Source organism: Notolabrus celidotus, chromosome 17, assembly GCF_009762535.1.
Source record: "Notolabrus celidotus isolate fNotCel1 chromosome 17, fNotCel1.pri, whole genome shotgun sequence".
Classification (NCBI taxonomy): Eukaryota; Metazoa; Chordata; class Actinopteri; order Labriformes; family Labridae; genus Notolabrus; species Notolabrus celidotus.
The window spans coordinates 21,657,621-21,671,583 of NC_048288.1; the positions used below are offsets into that span (position 1 = coordinate 21,657,621).

At 40.2% G+C, this 13,963-nt stretch overlaps 1 protein-coding gene across 1 annotated transcript in view; it reads left to right on the plus strand.

Annotated features, from left to right (window-relative positions):
• The window catches only part of malrd1 (MAM and LDL receptor class A domain containing 1), a gene marked incomplete at its 5' end in the record, with an annotated part of 96,469 nt that extends 82,796 nt beyond the window's left edge, over positions 1-13,673 (plus strand). Inside the window, 8 exons of the mRNA XM_034706968.1 lie at positions 697-975; positions 2,362-2,487; positions 3,893-3,959; positions 9,270-9,361; positions 9,512-9,608; positions 9,692-9,752; positions 13,138-13,245; positions 13,345-13,673. Coding sequence (XP_034562859.1) covers positions 697-975; positions 2,362-2,487; positions 3,893-3,959; positions 9,270-9,361; positions 9,512-9,608; positions 9,692-9,752; positions 13,138-13,245; positions 13,345-13,446 — 932 coding nt within the window. The remainder of the gene's footprint in view (positions 1-696; positions 976-2,361; positions 2,488-3,892; positions 3,960-9,269; positions 9,362-9,511; positions 9,609-9,691; positions 9,753-13,137; positions 13,246-13,344) is intronic.
• Positions 13,674-13,963: the final 290 nt, after the last annotated feature.

Here is a 13,963-nt window from a genome sequence, read left to right on the forward strand (position 1 = left end):
TTTGTGTGTACCCTCGGGGAGGGTGTGGGGAATTAATGGAGCCTGTTGCCCTGTAGGTCCGTATGAAATTCACAGTGGAGACTTGCTCTGCACCGAGGGACGGGACAGAGGGCAATGGGGGTCTGAAAGCAATTACATTTATGTTGTGTTGTTTCCTCACGTCCACACTGCTGCTCTCCTTTCACCCTGATTCACCTCTTTGCTTTGTTTTTATAGAGCCAACGCTTGATACCTCAGAAGAACTACTAGCATAACTTTGTCTTAAAATATCCTCTGAGGCCTCTGACTGAAGCATGAGTGTGATCTCAGATGATAAATGTCAGCCATGTCTGAGGGATGTGGAATGTTTTAAGGTTAATTAAACAACTTAAGCTCATCTGTGTTAAAAAATTCAATAATGTCAGTAAAATGAGGGATTTGGAATATTTCAAGGTTTGTTGAAGCGCCAAAGCTAACTGAATCACTGTGTTTGTGGAACATTTTGATGTTTTAAGGAGTTTAAGCTGAGAGTATGATGAATAGATAAGTGTTGAAAAGCTTGAAGTATGAAAAAAGATGAACATTTTGAACATGGAGCTGATTCCTGTAAATGAGAAAAGAATCCTGGAAATACTCTGGATGACAGAAGGGGGATTTAAAGTGTGTAAACATCTGTGAATACATGTGTTCTGATTTTTTGTTGTTGTGTCACTTCAGGTCCGTTGACTCCTCAGCCTCTGACCTGTGCAGTAGACCAGTACCGTTGTCTGTACTCCTTTCAATGCATCCCGGAAACCTGGAGATGCGACGGGGAGCCGGACTGTGGCGACCGGTCCGATGAAGAGTTTTGTCCCTCTGTGGTGCCCGGTACTCTTCCTCCCCAGGGTGACTGCTCTGATGGACAATTCCAGTGTTTGAATGCCTCCTGCCTCCCCTCCATTCTGCGCTGTGATGGCGTCCCAGACTGTCCCGATGGAGAGGACGAGAACAGCTGCCGTAAGTAGACGTGCGATAGGAAATTAGCAGACTTTTAACCGTCCTGTTACCTTCAAATTTACTAACATCTTTTATCCTTGGGGTCAATTTGACTCCAGCAATTTAAACCTCCAGAAACTGATTGTTACCCAGGTTTATGTGTCAGGTACTTTATGTTTCTTTGTTGACTACCTAAATAGCCCTTTAAATAAAATATATTTCAAACATAAACATAATTTAAAACATTTAGAAGGATTTTATTTGTACAACAGAACATCAAACTGCTGTGAGTTTGTCATTCTCTCGTCGGTCCTGTCTTGTTATTATGTTATCAAAACGTATGACACAGGACACATCGCTGAATGTCTTTAGAGACATGGTGGCTGGAAATATTTTATCTCAATCTAAAGGTTGGCAGTTCGATCCAAGCTCCTAGAGTCACATGCGGAAGTGTCCTTGGTTATAGTGACCTCAATATCATCCAAAACAAATGTGTGTAAAATGTTGATATTTCTAGGGCTGCACGGTGGTAGCGCTGTTGCCTCACAGCTAGAAGGTTCCTGGTTCGAATCCCTGGCCGGGCAGGTGCCTTTCTGTGTGGAGTTTGAATGTTTTCCCCGTGCATGCGTTGGTTCCCTCCGGGTACTCCGGCTCCCACAGTCCAAAAACATGCTAATGTTAATTGGTCACTCTAAATTGCCCGTAGGTGTGAGTGTCTGCGTGCGTGCGTGCGTGAATGGTTGTCTGTCTCTCTATGTTAGCCCTGTGATGGTCCAGAGTGTACCCTGCCTTCTGCCTGAAGCCAGCTGGGATAGGCTTCAGCCCACCGTGACCCCTAAAGGGATAAGCGGTCAAGATAATGGATTGATGGATGTTGATATTTCTTATGTTTCATACAACTAAAACAGCCTGGTGTCAAATTGACCCCAATGATTTTTTTTACAGGAAATTGGAACGTATCAACATTTTAACTTTACGTTTTCCCAGTTGTCCACATTAAATTAGGAAAAGTTATGAAACATGAAGCCAAAAAATGATGTTAGTCATTAATTCAGAGACGTTAAACATTGAATGGGGTCCAATTGACCCCAAGGATAATAGGAGGGTTAAACAAGTGTATGTGTTTGAAATGACAAATATCAGTCATGGTTGGTTCAAACTGGTTTGATTTAAAATAATATTTTCATGCAACAACTTTAAGCCAAATTAGGATTGTGTTTAGTTTGTTTCCAGCCTGTTTTTTATCATACAGAAATTGTTCCCATTCCTCATCTCGATGAAAACTTGACTTCTCTCCCCCTGTGTGGTGTGCTCACAGGGATCTGTGGATACACCTCTAAGACACCCTGTGCAACCCCTTTTTCATATTTCAATAATTTCATGGTTTGTCATTTTATTCCCCACCAGCTCTGCTGCAGTGTGAGCTGGGAGAACTGGTGTGTGAAGGCTCGCCTGGTTGCATCCCTCTTCAGAAGCGTTGTGACCACGCTGCTGACTGTCTGCCGTTTCACTCCGATGAATCCAGCTGCCATGGTAACACGTCTTTACATACCATCTCCATATGAGCTTTCTGCCATTAACTACTTTATGATTCCCTGACCTTGATGCTGATGCACTGATTTAGAGAGGTAGTCATCCTCTCTCTTATAGCATTGTTTCATGTCCATGTAAGATTTTACCTTGTAATGTTGTAATGATATAGATGTAGTTGTCCACTTCTCTTAACCTGCTCTGTTTTTGGATTATATTCCATAAATATTTAGATTTGGAATCAAATAAAAGCCTTCAAACAGGGGCGTGTCTAAAGGGACAGCCAGGGGTGGCATGGGCCCCCCTTAAAATCAGATGGCCATGTCTGGTGCGACCCCAAAATCCTACATTTGGATTAGTTCTTTGACTAATCAGAGGTGGGACTTTTGTTAAATTCTCAATCTCACTCAATCTTTATTTCGCACTAATTCACAACAAATGTTATCTTAAGCTCCTTTGCAAACAGTGCAGATCTAGACCATATTCTGTTATATTATTAACAAAAACCCAACATCAGGATAGGATAAGATCCAGTCCCATCTTACAGGCAGGACTCTGTCTCATCTCATCTTAATCCACCATGAGCAGAGCACTTAGCAAGCTACAGTGGCAAGGATACACTTCCTTTTAACAGGCAGAAACCTCCAGCAGAACCAGACTAATATTGAACAACCATCTGCCTTGACCAAATACACAGTCCATGTATTTGGACCTCAGTTGGGCCAACCCAGTCAAAAGGTCTGGATTCACCTCTTCATCCTAGCCCACCAAAAAGCAGGGTGACACACTGCTGTTCCTCTCTCTGTTTGTTCCAAAATACATATTTTATTTTAAATTTGATGACTTTGCTATTTATAAATGAGTGCATGCAGTATCTCTCATTCCTCGTCCATTCTGGCTCAAATTTCCTTCCTGTCTGCTCCGTCCCGGCAGTGACTCCCAGGAAAAATCTCTCTGTTTAGTCCTCAAAGCACACCTCAAAGGTTACTGCAAGCTGCCAAGATCCATTAAGAGCCCTGCTTCCCTGCGTTTTTCACATCTAGCCTGCGTTTACTGCCAAAGTCACTTTATCGAGGCTGACCAGAGCTTCAGGGTTTCATAATGCTGTTTCCAACATGATGATTATTTAAAAGGCAGCCCTGATAACCCCCACACAACCTGTGACAGGAGGTATATTTGTCATCAGATGTACAAAAGGGGGTTTAATTTAGAGGCTGACTTTTTCTGCAGAGGTTAATGGATGATGCTCTCCTGGCAGGACTCACAGATTCCATGTCAAGATGTCAAAGAGGCATTTCTAGTGAACATCTGTTTCTTGTCAGAGGAAGAGTGAATGATTGTAGGTGAAGAAACCTCTCAGATCTTCATTTTTATGTTATATTAAGCTGTTTCTTTGTGTGATTTTCAGTTTGTCCTCAGCTATTTTGCTTGAACCAAGGCTCATGCCTTGTGAAGAGACACGGGCCAGTCTGCATGTAAGTTAAAAAACACACACACACCTACACTCCCTTTAGCACTCACAAACAAAGATAACTATCATGTCTCTTCTTCCCACTCCTCCTCCTGTCTTTTATCTCTGTGGGACTTAAAACATGGAAATCCCATCAGTCTTGTTTTTTTCCCCTGGAAAAGACACGCTCCATGAAGCATGTGGGAATCTGCTTATCCCCCTACAGCTTAACCAGAGTGGCTCTGCATTCATTTATCCACAGCACAATGTTTCCCGGGAATCTTTCATGGATTCTCCTGGTCAATATTTACACACGGCCCATGTGCCGATGGTCTTACTGGGTAGGCCACAAAAAAAACTCAGACAATATAAACATAAATCTGTTGCTGCCGGCACGTTGGCACAAACTAAACCAAAGACACACACTGTGATCGCTCTGTTGGAGTTTTGTTTTTTCAGGAAGCTCAAGAAACAAGTTGTCTGCATCAGCAGCTTGGAATGACTGCAATGACATATTTCATTATAAAAGTAAGAATGCAGTGATGAGACTGGCTGCTGGATCTGCAAACATCATTATGCACCAGTGAATCCTCGATGAAAGAGTTGTTCGTGTTTGTGTCAGGAGGTTGTGTTTTGCACAAACTGGAAGTGAAATGTGCAGCAGGAAGGATACTTTTTCTGAAGTCATCTTGTATCTTTTACAGAAATCAAATTGTTGTAATTATTATTACAAATCTCACAAACTAATTCAGCTCAATTCCCACAACTTTATAAATCCCTCTAGTTTATATATAGAACAACTTGTACTAAAAAGACAAACAAAACAGTGACATACAGACAACCACAAACTATACATGAGCTAGAAAAATGAAATAGGATCCAGAGAGATTTCTGACTCTCTGCTAATATACATTTTTTTTGTTTCCACTGTGTGTCCAATGCACAGAGGCTGAAGCCTGACTCACGGTCCTTTGCCGTATGTTGTTCTCCAAGCTCTTCTCTTAGGTTTCTACTCTACTCTTCAATCCTCTCAAAAAAGACACTAAAAGCCCCAAAAAATCTTTTAAAAAGAGAGCTTGTTTACTCACAGCAAACCAGTTCCCTTCATTTAAACTTTGATTTGATTGATTGAGTAGGTTTATTTTGGTCTTCATCAACAACCAACACGTCCCTCAACAATATAGGAGCCATGTGAACATTACAAATAAAGCAAAAAACAAAACAATCAAGGGATTCATCAAGAAAATATATATAGAGTCCAACATATGCATACACACACATATCGATATGTAAATGCATAAGTACATATACACAAGTACATTTATGCATACATATGAACATGCATACACATCCACATATATTTTAGCCAATCACATGGTGACCAAAAAAGGTGTAGGCTGAAGCCAAGGCTTATCCTGGCTACCCTTTAACATAATTTATATTGTATAGGCAACATTGTGCAAGTAGTTATATTATTTTATAACAGAGCAATCTTCAAACGTTTCATTCAGAAACAAAGTTACAAACAAAAAACAAAAAACATTTAAATCTCAACAATCAGAAATCTTAGTGAAACCCAATTTAAATTAAAGTTTATACTACATCCATATAAACTAATTCTGAATATAGCACTGATGCTACTTCTTTCTGACTAACAGCCTGCTACACGACACAAGAGTTGCAGACTTTAAATAGCATGTTTTCTTTGTCTTATCCAGTAAGGGATAAAGTATAGTCAACAGGCGGTTATGCACATTAGAATCCCTGAAGGGCCCCTCAGTTGATACATGTTCCCAACATGGGAAACACTACAACTTTGGACATTGTTGCTTATGGTTAAAGTCACTTTGTAGCAACAGCAACTAAAGATGCACACACCAGCTCTGCTGCCATTGCCTGGATTGCAGGACAGGATCTCTGCCCATTTTGTCCCATCAGAGATGGTTGGGACCAGTAGCACCCCAGGCTATTCTCACGTCTGTGCCCAGTAACTGTCGTTATTTTCCAACCGTTTGATTTGATATGATGTCTTTCAGATTGTTGCCGCCAATGCTTGTGCTATTGTGAATGAATTACCATTGTTCTGGGGTTTTGTCCCATCAGAATCAAGTATTTGATACAGCTGGGTGATAAACAAACACACACTATGTAGCTGCTCAGCTGTAGCTCATGTAATATCTTGTAAAAGTACCTGAAAATCCCACCGGTCCATTGAGGATACTTGTGGTTCTCGCTCTTCAACAAGCCACAACTAAAAACACACAACTGTGCTAGCTTGTAAGCTGCAGTGCATGTAGGAGCTCAGCCTGCCAGCTGCTGTCAATGAAAAACAGACTAGCTGCTGAGACAAAAAGAAGCAATTCTGACATTTCTCCAGAAAGTTTCTTTCCTCATTTTTATGACAAAGAACTGCTGACAACAGAGGAAAAAAAATACTGGCAGTGTTTGACTGTATGTGGTATCAGCCACAACTTCTGATTGTGAAGATATATCACTGCTGTTTTGTTGAAGGCATGCTGCCCATCCATCCATCCATCATTCTTCCAATCAAACACTTTGTGTTTGATTATTTATCTCCCTGTCCAACATTCTCCAATGCCAAGCTGCTGCTGCCACCGTTGCCTCCTCTTATTATGTAAGAGGACTTTACCGCCGTTATTCACATGCTTTACAGCTCCTGAAGCTGTTCCAGCATTGATAACAGCCCTGCCATAGTAGAAGAAGAGGCCAGCATTGGAGGGCATCTCTGTCTCGGTATTTGCATCACGTTCCTCCACTCTGCTGAGCAGGATCCACCAGGGAACCAGGCCAGGGACCTCCTACTGCCATGGCCAGACCGTCACACAATATATACCCCGACCCCCTCTGAATGATAATGACACAGTCTGGTTTTGCTGAGAGATTTGTGTTTTGTATTAGAAGGTCAGTGTTGCTTAGAAATCAGACAGATACTGAACAGATGTTGACTTGGAGCAGAGTCTTAGTTTTGGAGAGGAAGAGGAGCTTCAAAGCCTAACTGCTATTAGTCTGTTTCAGGGCCGGATGTCAAACAGATAAATCGTACATCAGTAGTCAGGATAGGTTTACTTTTATTTTCAGAGTTTTACATGTACGTGTACAGGTGGGAGATTGTGGTTTATGTTCTTTAACTGTTAGATTTTATCTGACTTTTACCACTTTGCTCAACCTATAAAGGACAGTTTTACACCTTTTTTCATATTGTCAGCAAAACTTCCAAATATACTTAAGGCAACTTAGGGTTACTACAATGACTCCTAACAATGGGAATTCCTGGGTACTTTAGTTTCAGGAGATAAGAGGAACGATTGTTGAATAAAAAAACATGAAGTTCAGAGTGAAACTGTGATACATGAAAGGCTAGTAGATTGAATTATGACTGAAACATTCAGCTAATCATTATACATAGAGACTGAATAGTTGGTGTAATATTAAACATTAATGATTTAGATAGCTCAGCCAAAGAGTTTTTTGATTGAGATAAAACACTTTTAGTTATACATATAAAACAAGCTGAAAATTAAACATTAATGTTTCAAATATAGACATAGATGATGGTTACATGACCAATAGTTAGCGAGAACTTTGAGAAAACAGTTTGAAAAAGTTACGCAGTGGTAATTCATGAACATTTGAAATAGCTAGCTAGAACTCATAAATGAAAGGTTGAAATGGTTAGCTTGTAGTATTTGATAAACACTTGACGTATAGTTAGCTAGAAAGGGTTAAAATAATCGGCAAGAGGTAATGCGCAAATGGTTAAAATTGTTAGCTTGTAGTGACAATAAATTGTTAAATATCTAGAAGTTAGAGACGATTTCATAATAAATAGCTGAATATAATACGTTTAAATTGTTGAAGTAGTGATCAAGATGTAGAGAAATGGTTGGAATGGTAAGCCTGGGGTATTGGATGAACGATGCTAAAAGTTAGTTATGTTACAGATAAATGGTTATAAGGGTAAGCTAGGCGCACTAGACAAATGGTTGGCAATGGTCTGCCTGGCGCACACTGCCATGAAGGTCATAGGGAAGACTGGCAACCCTTCACTACAGGCCATTTATGAGCAATGTGTTCTTGGGCAGGCTCAGAGAATACATGTAGATCCGTTGCACATCCTTTACTCTGAGTATGAAGTTTTGTCTGGAAGAAGGCACAGAGTCCCCAAGTGTAAATTGAATTGTTTTAAAAACTCCTTTGTTGCAACGTCTATTAGAATTTTAAATAGTAAATAGCCTGTTACGGTTGGGACAGTGTTATGGTGTTCTGTCTTTAAGATTGGGCTGTGTGATGGTCCCTCTCCATCTAAGTGTCTTAGGTCTCTCTCTCTCCTTCTCTTTCCCTGCCCCTTTGTATATCCTTATGTAATCTTTCTTTTACTTTCTCTTTTTTTTTTTTGGCCCACCTAGGTGTGCACGCCCTCTTTTACAGAACATGATATTAGCTGTCAATAAAAGATAGGCCAGAGTTCTAAGAGGGATGGTGATGGTCGCATGCACACAGTCTCAAGCACAGAAGAAAAATGTTTTCTTTCTTTTCTTTTGCTGCAAGAATAAATTGCATTAATATTTGACAGTTTGAGACAAACATGACACAAACCAGAAATATATATGCAGACAAGAGAAAAAAAAGAGAAAAAAGAAGAGAAGAAAAAAAAAAAAGAAAAAAAAAAAAAGAGTGTGCTGTGTGTTGTATGAATGTGTACTATTTATTGTATTTTTTTTCGTATTTATTTATGTGTTCTTGTCATTGTGGTGACTTTTGAAGGAGCAGGTAACATATGTAGGTAGCACTGATGTCAAAGATAAATTTCCCTACAGGGACAATAAAGTACATTGTATCATATCGTATCGTATCGTATAACTTGCTTGAGTGATGCTAAATATAGCTAAAAATGTTGAACTTGTTGAAAAAGTTAGATTTCAGTATTGGAGTAATGGTTGTTTCCTGTTTGCTTGAAGAAGTGGAGTGAGGGTTGACATTGTTACCTAGAATTAATGCATTTAATTGTTTTATAAGTTAGTTTGAAGTTGTTGATAAATGGTTGAAACAGTTCAACAGTGATGTATACGGTTAATATAGTAAGCTAGATTTTATGGGTGAATTGTTGAAATATGTAGGTAGAGGTATTGTGTGATGGTTGAAATAGTAAGCTGAAAGTAATGGATAAAGGGTAAAGTTAACCAGAGGTGCGGTATAAAATGCTGACTTCGCTAAAACAAATAGATAATATGCCCTATCATCCAAGAGTCTAGGATAAATGCAAACTTCCCTTCATGAGGTGATAGAATGTAAACTAACTGGTGTCTGATTACAGGTGTTTGTCAGGATGGACGGGCAACCGCTGCCAAGTGAGGGAGAAACCAACACTCTCTACACCCTCACCCAAACCAGAGGACCCACAACTGGGTAATAAACAAATGCACCTCCCAACTCATCTCCATTAAACTGTCTTACCTGAATTTATTCACTGTATCCTTGCATGCCCTGTTAATGTCTCTTCAGTTAATTAAAGGTAGTTCTCTGAGCAGGAAGTAAATGAACCTCCCTCTTGTTTAGTATCTGTGTATGTCGGCGTCGGCATTGGACTGCTGCTGCTCACAGCCGGAATAGCTGTCTGTGTTCTGGCTGTATACCTAAAGAAATGCCACTCAAAGTGAGTTGTGACTACAATCAGAAAATATTTCTAATTTCTCTTATGATTATGTTAGTGAGGAGTGCCCTTTTTTTTCACCACAGAAAGCCCAACCTGATGGACTACGGCGTGATGGATAACCCAGCCTGTGACTACAGAGCAGAGGTCAGTGCACAAAAATGTCTAATCGATCAAGATGAAATTCTTTTTAGACAACATTAGATTTCTCAGCTATACAAACTCATTTTTCTACCAGTTCATTCAATAACCTGATGTAACATTAGAGGGGGTCAGGAGGTGATTGCCAAGCCTTTCTTCTTGATTAGATTTTGTATGCAGGCTTATTGATTTTGTGGCTTATGTAGGTATTTGTATGTCTCTCTGTGTTACTGTGTTGCATATAAAGCAAGAAGATACAATAACAGAGCAATAGATTCTGACTTTTGAAACAGGTTGGTGGAATCAAATTTAAAATGAGCATAATAATAGTTTTCAACATTCAATATATCATGTGCACTATTTTATATTCGAATAGGGGGATTAAATGATTTGCAAACCATCAAGTTCAGTTTATATTAACATTTTACACATCATTACAAATTTTTAAGTGTGTAAGATGGGTTTTATCTCGCTGGTTTGTCAATTTAGGTCACAGTCATGTGGTTAGTCCTTTGTTCCAGTGGCGGTTCTGGGGAGGGGCCAACAGGGGCCAGTGCCCCTGTAAAACTGAACCTGGACCCCCCTGTGGCCCCCCCGTCCACACCAAACAAATATTACACAATACAAAAAGCTTCGGTACCGCGCCGATGTTACAGGTGGAACACATGCATGTGGCACTTGGTTCCAGTCCCTTAGAGCGCTAAGAGACTCATGTTGAGTGTAAACAGCCAAACAGCTGCTGTCAGTCTGCATTTTGATATAGTACACAGTAGTATATATGTCTAGTATATAGGGATGCACTGATGATTTGCCAGTTTGTTCTCAGCCAGTTCTCGCCCTTCTCAGTCTCTTTTGTCAGGGTTGAATGTGTCCCTCTGACAACACCCTTGGCCCCAGCCTGGCCCCCCCAGTAAAATTGGTCTAGAACTGACACTGCTTTGTTCCCAGACCAAAACAGATTCCCATACTAAAATCTGTATACTGTTTTAAGACAAATGTAGCTTTTTATGATCTATTAACTTTTACCTCTTATAGCTTCAAATTGTAATTTCAGTTTAAGACACCTAGAAGCTCAAAGACATATCTGTCTTAAAATAACTCCAAATTACTTATCTCTCACATTTTGCTTTTATTTTCATTTATACTATGGTCTAAAATTAGTTTGTAACGAGGGCTTGGGCTGCCAAATAAATGTAATGGGGGAAAGAAGAAAGTATTTCATTTCATAATGTAGTTAAGTAAGTAGTGAAAAGTTGTAAATTACAAATGGTATAATGTACTGCAATAATTCATTTCAGCACTTCAGTAAATGTATTGACTCTGTAATTATTGTCCACCACTTTATTAGTGTTCCAATAAAACGACTCATATCCTATAACTTAAGTTCCTATTGTTGCCCGGCTGTGTTTAATACCTGATACTGATTGAACAAAACCTCATAACAATGGTGATTCATTTTCAACAATAAAAGTAACACTTGGAACAACCTGATCACACACATCATATCAAATCAATATGTAAAAAGGAGTCCGGCATATTTCTACCCATCCTGTTGACACTGTGGCAAAGACGTTAGTTTCCGTTAGCATGCTATTCAGTGGGTTAAACAACATGCTGTACATTTTAAACATTCTGCCTTGCAATCCAGGCAACTTCACCAGAGCTGGTGAGAGCAAGCCTAAGTTGTTTATCACTACAAAATAACTTGAATCATAAGCGGTAGTGTTGAAACCATAGACTGTGTAGAATATGGACATAGTATCCATGACGTCACCTATCTGTTTCTGAAGCTCAGTTTTGAGGCCAATCGGCAGCAGGAGCCATATTGCTGCTTTAGAGTGATTGTGACGTAAAGAGGCGGGCTTTGAGCCTCCTAGCCAACAGCTACAGTGTTCCCGCCTGTCAATCAAGTCAGCTGTGACTCTCATTGGAAGACTCGTAAACTCAATATCTTTAAAATTGCTGCATTGACAAATTAGCTATCCAGACTACACTTGTGTTTTGTACCAGGCTGTAAACATGTTTATTTCTGCTGTAAAGATCGTCTTTTTTGAATTGGTGTGTATGTGGTTTCCGGTACTTCCGGAGCCAGCCTCAAGCGAATCCTCGATGAACTGCAGTTTTTAGCACTTTTGCATTGGACTCATATTTTTAGACCGGAGGTTGTCGCTTGGTTGAAACGCAACACTGTAAAAAGGTATGACATTTGCCTTAGAGGTGTGACATCTGCAAAGTGAGAAACAAAAGAAGTAGAGCTGAATGAGGACAGACATTTCAATATATATATTCCTGCAGAAGTCCCATTCACCTCGTCTAACATTACCCTCAGTAGAAATGTTCAGTTTGAAATTTGAACTGGGCTGTGAAGTGAAATGTTCATTTTAATGTTAGTTTGTCCCACAAAGGTGGAAGATAAAAATCTATGGCCAGCCGTGGAATCAAATGAAATATTTCTTTAGGCTGTAAACATCAATCATTTTAAATCAATAAAATCCTCTTCAGATCAATATTCTATGTTAACATGTTCATAGCATTAGTCAGGGGAAAATAAGCAGGATAATGTATGCTTTGCAGGGTCCTGCTTACCCTGAAGGAATTCCAATTTGTATAACCATCTCTTCATGATACATTGTCCCTCACTTATTGTGTCCAAACCGTGTGCGCTTTGTCTCTGGTGCTACTGCTATCACAGAAAAAGATCCCCGCACTGGATATAATACAATCACAGCTTGTCCATTTGGATAGTGGCTTTTATGAGTGTGTGTTTCTAAAAATGACCATACATCCTCGCACACTCACATTTAATCTGCGCGGGTGTGCAGTGAGTGTCATCCTGTATCAAACTGAGAGTGATGTTAAAAGCAACGACTTTCATGACTCTGATGATGACTCTGATCCTCACTGATGTAAATGTGCTGTTTCAGTCACAGGCTGTCCTTCATAATGTTAGAGGCTTTTATTTACACACATTGAGGTTTGTCAAAGCAGATCCCTTTCCACACACACACACACACACACACACACACACACACACACACACACACACACACACACACACACACACACACACACACACACACACACACACATATATTCAATAATCTCCTGTCTGTTCTGTATCAGCACTGTCTTTACATATTTGCTTTCAAGTGGCTTCAGGAGAGGACGCAGCTATATATAGAGAGGTGTAGGTGTGTAGTGATATATCCACAACCCAGACAGATGAGTTTCAACACTTGTTTGACTAAGCAAAGTGTGTTATTCCACCACTGGAAGATGATGTGATGTGTAATGGAAATTAGAGGTGTGATATATAACAGGTCAAATTGATTTTAATTGCGCTTCATTTCATGCTCTCTCACACCCAGTGAACATGTTTTCTTTTCCTCAGCCCTCATCCCGGCAGGAAAGGCCGGGCTGTTGTCCAGGAGTTGACCCCAGCAGGAGTGGTGGTCACAGGCTTTCAATCAGTGTCTACCCCTGGAGGAGGGAGGTGGAGGTAAGGAGCCTCCGCTCGGCCTTTGGGTCTGCACTCCAATTATCTGTACAGAAGTCAATGCCGTGATGTATGTCTCTTTGTGTATTTATCCGTTCACAGCAGGCCGCGACCTGGAAAGATGCCAAGCTGTCCTTCGCCAACCCGTTGTACAATCACCCCCCTGATGCTAATAGCGCTGACTACAGAAGCTGCGAAGCATAAAAACAATTGACTTTACATATTGACACTGCAGTACATTTGGGTCAAACAGTGTATGCACATACTTGATGAGGTTGTCTTGACCTTCTGCTCTCGTGAGAGGGGAAAGATGCAAAGAGCAGAGGAGAGTTGGGGTGTTTCACTAAAAGTTGTTTGTATGTTTGAAAAGCTGCAAGTTGTGAATAAACTTTATTGTTAATTTATCAAATAAATTATGTATTACCTCCCAACCATCTGGTGAGTGAAAAAGAGATACACTGGAACCTTTGTGGATATAAAAATACAGATTCCAATAAAGACTGCAAACACAAGAGTTTAAAAGGTTAAACCCTTTAAAGTAAGAGTTTCTTTGTTTGAAATATGCCCCCCCCCCCCCCCCCCCCCCCCCCCCCCCCCCCCCTTCTTACAGCTGGAGAAATAGAGCAATATCACTGTCACTTCTGCTGTCACTTTAGCTTAGCTAAAAGTCTAGAAATGGGGATACCACTAGCCTGGATTTCTCTAAAGCTCCTGTGAGGAG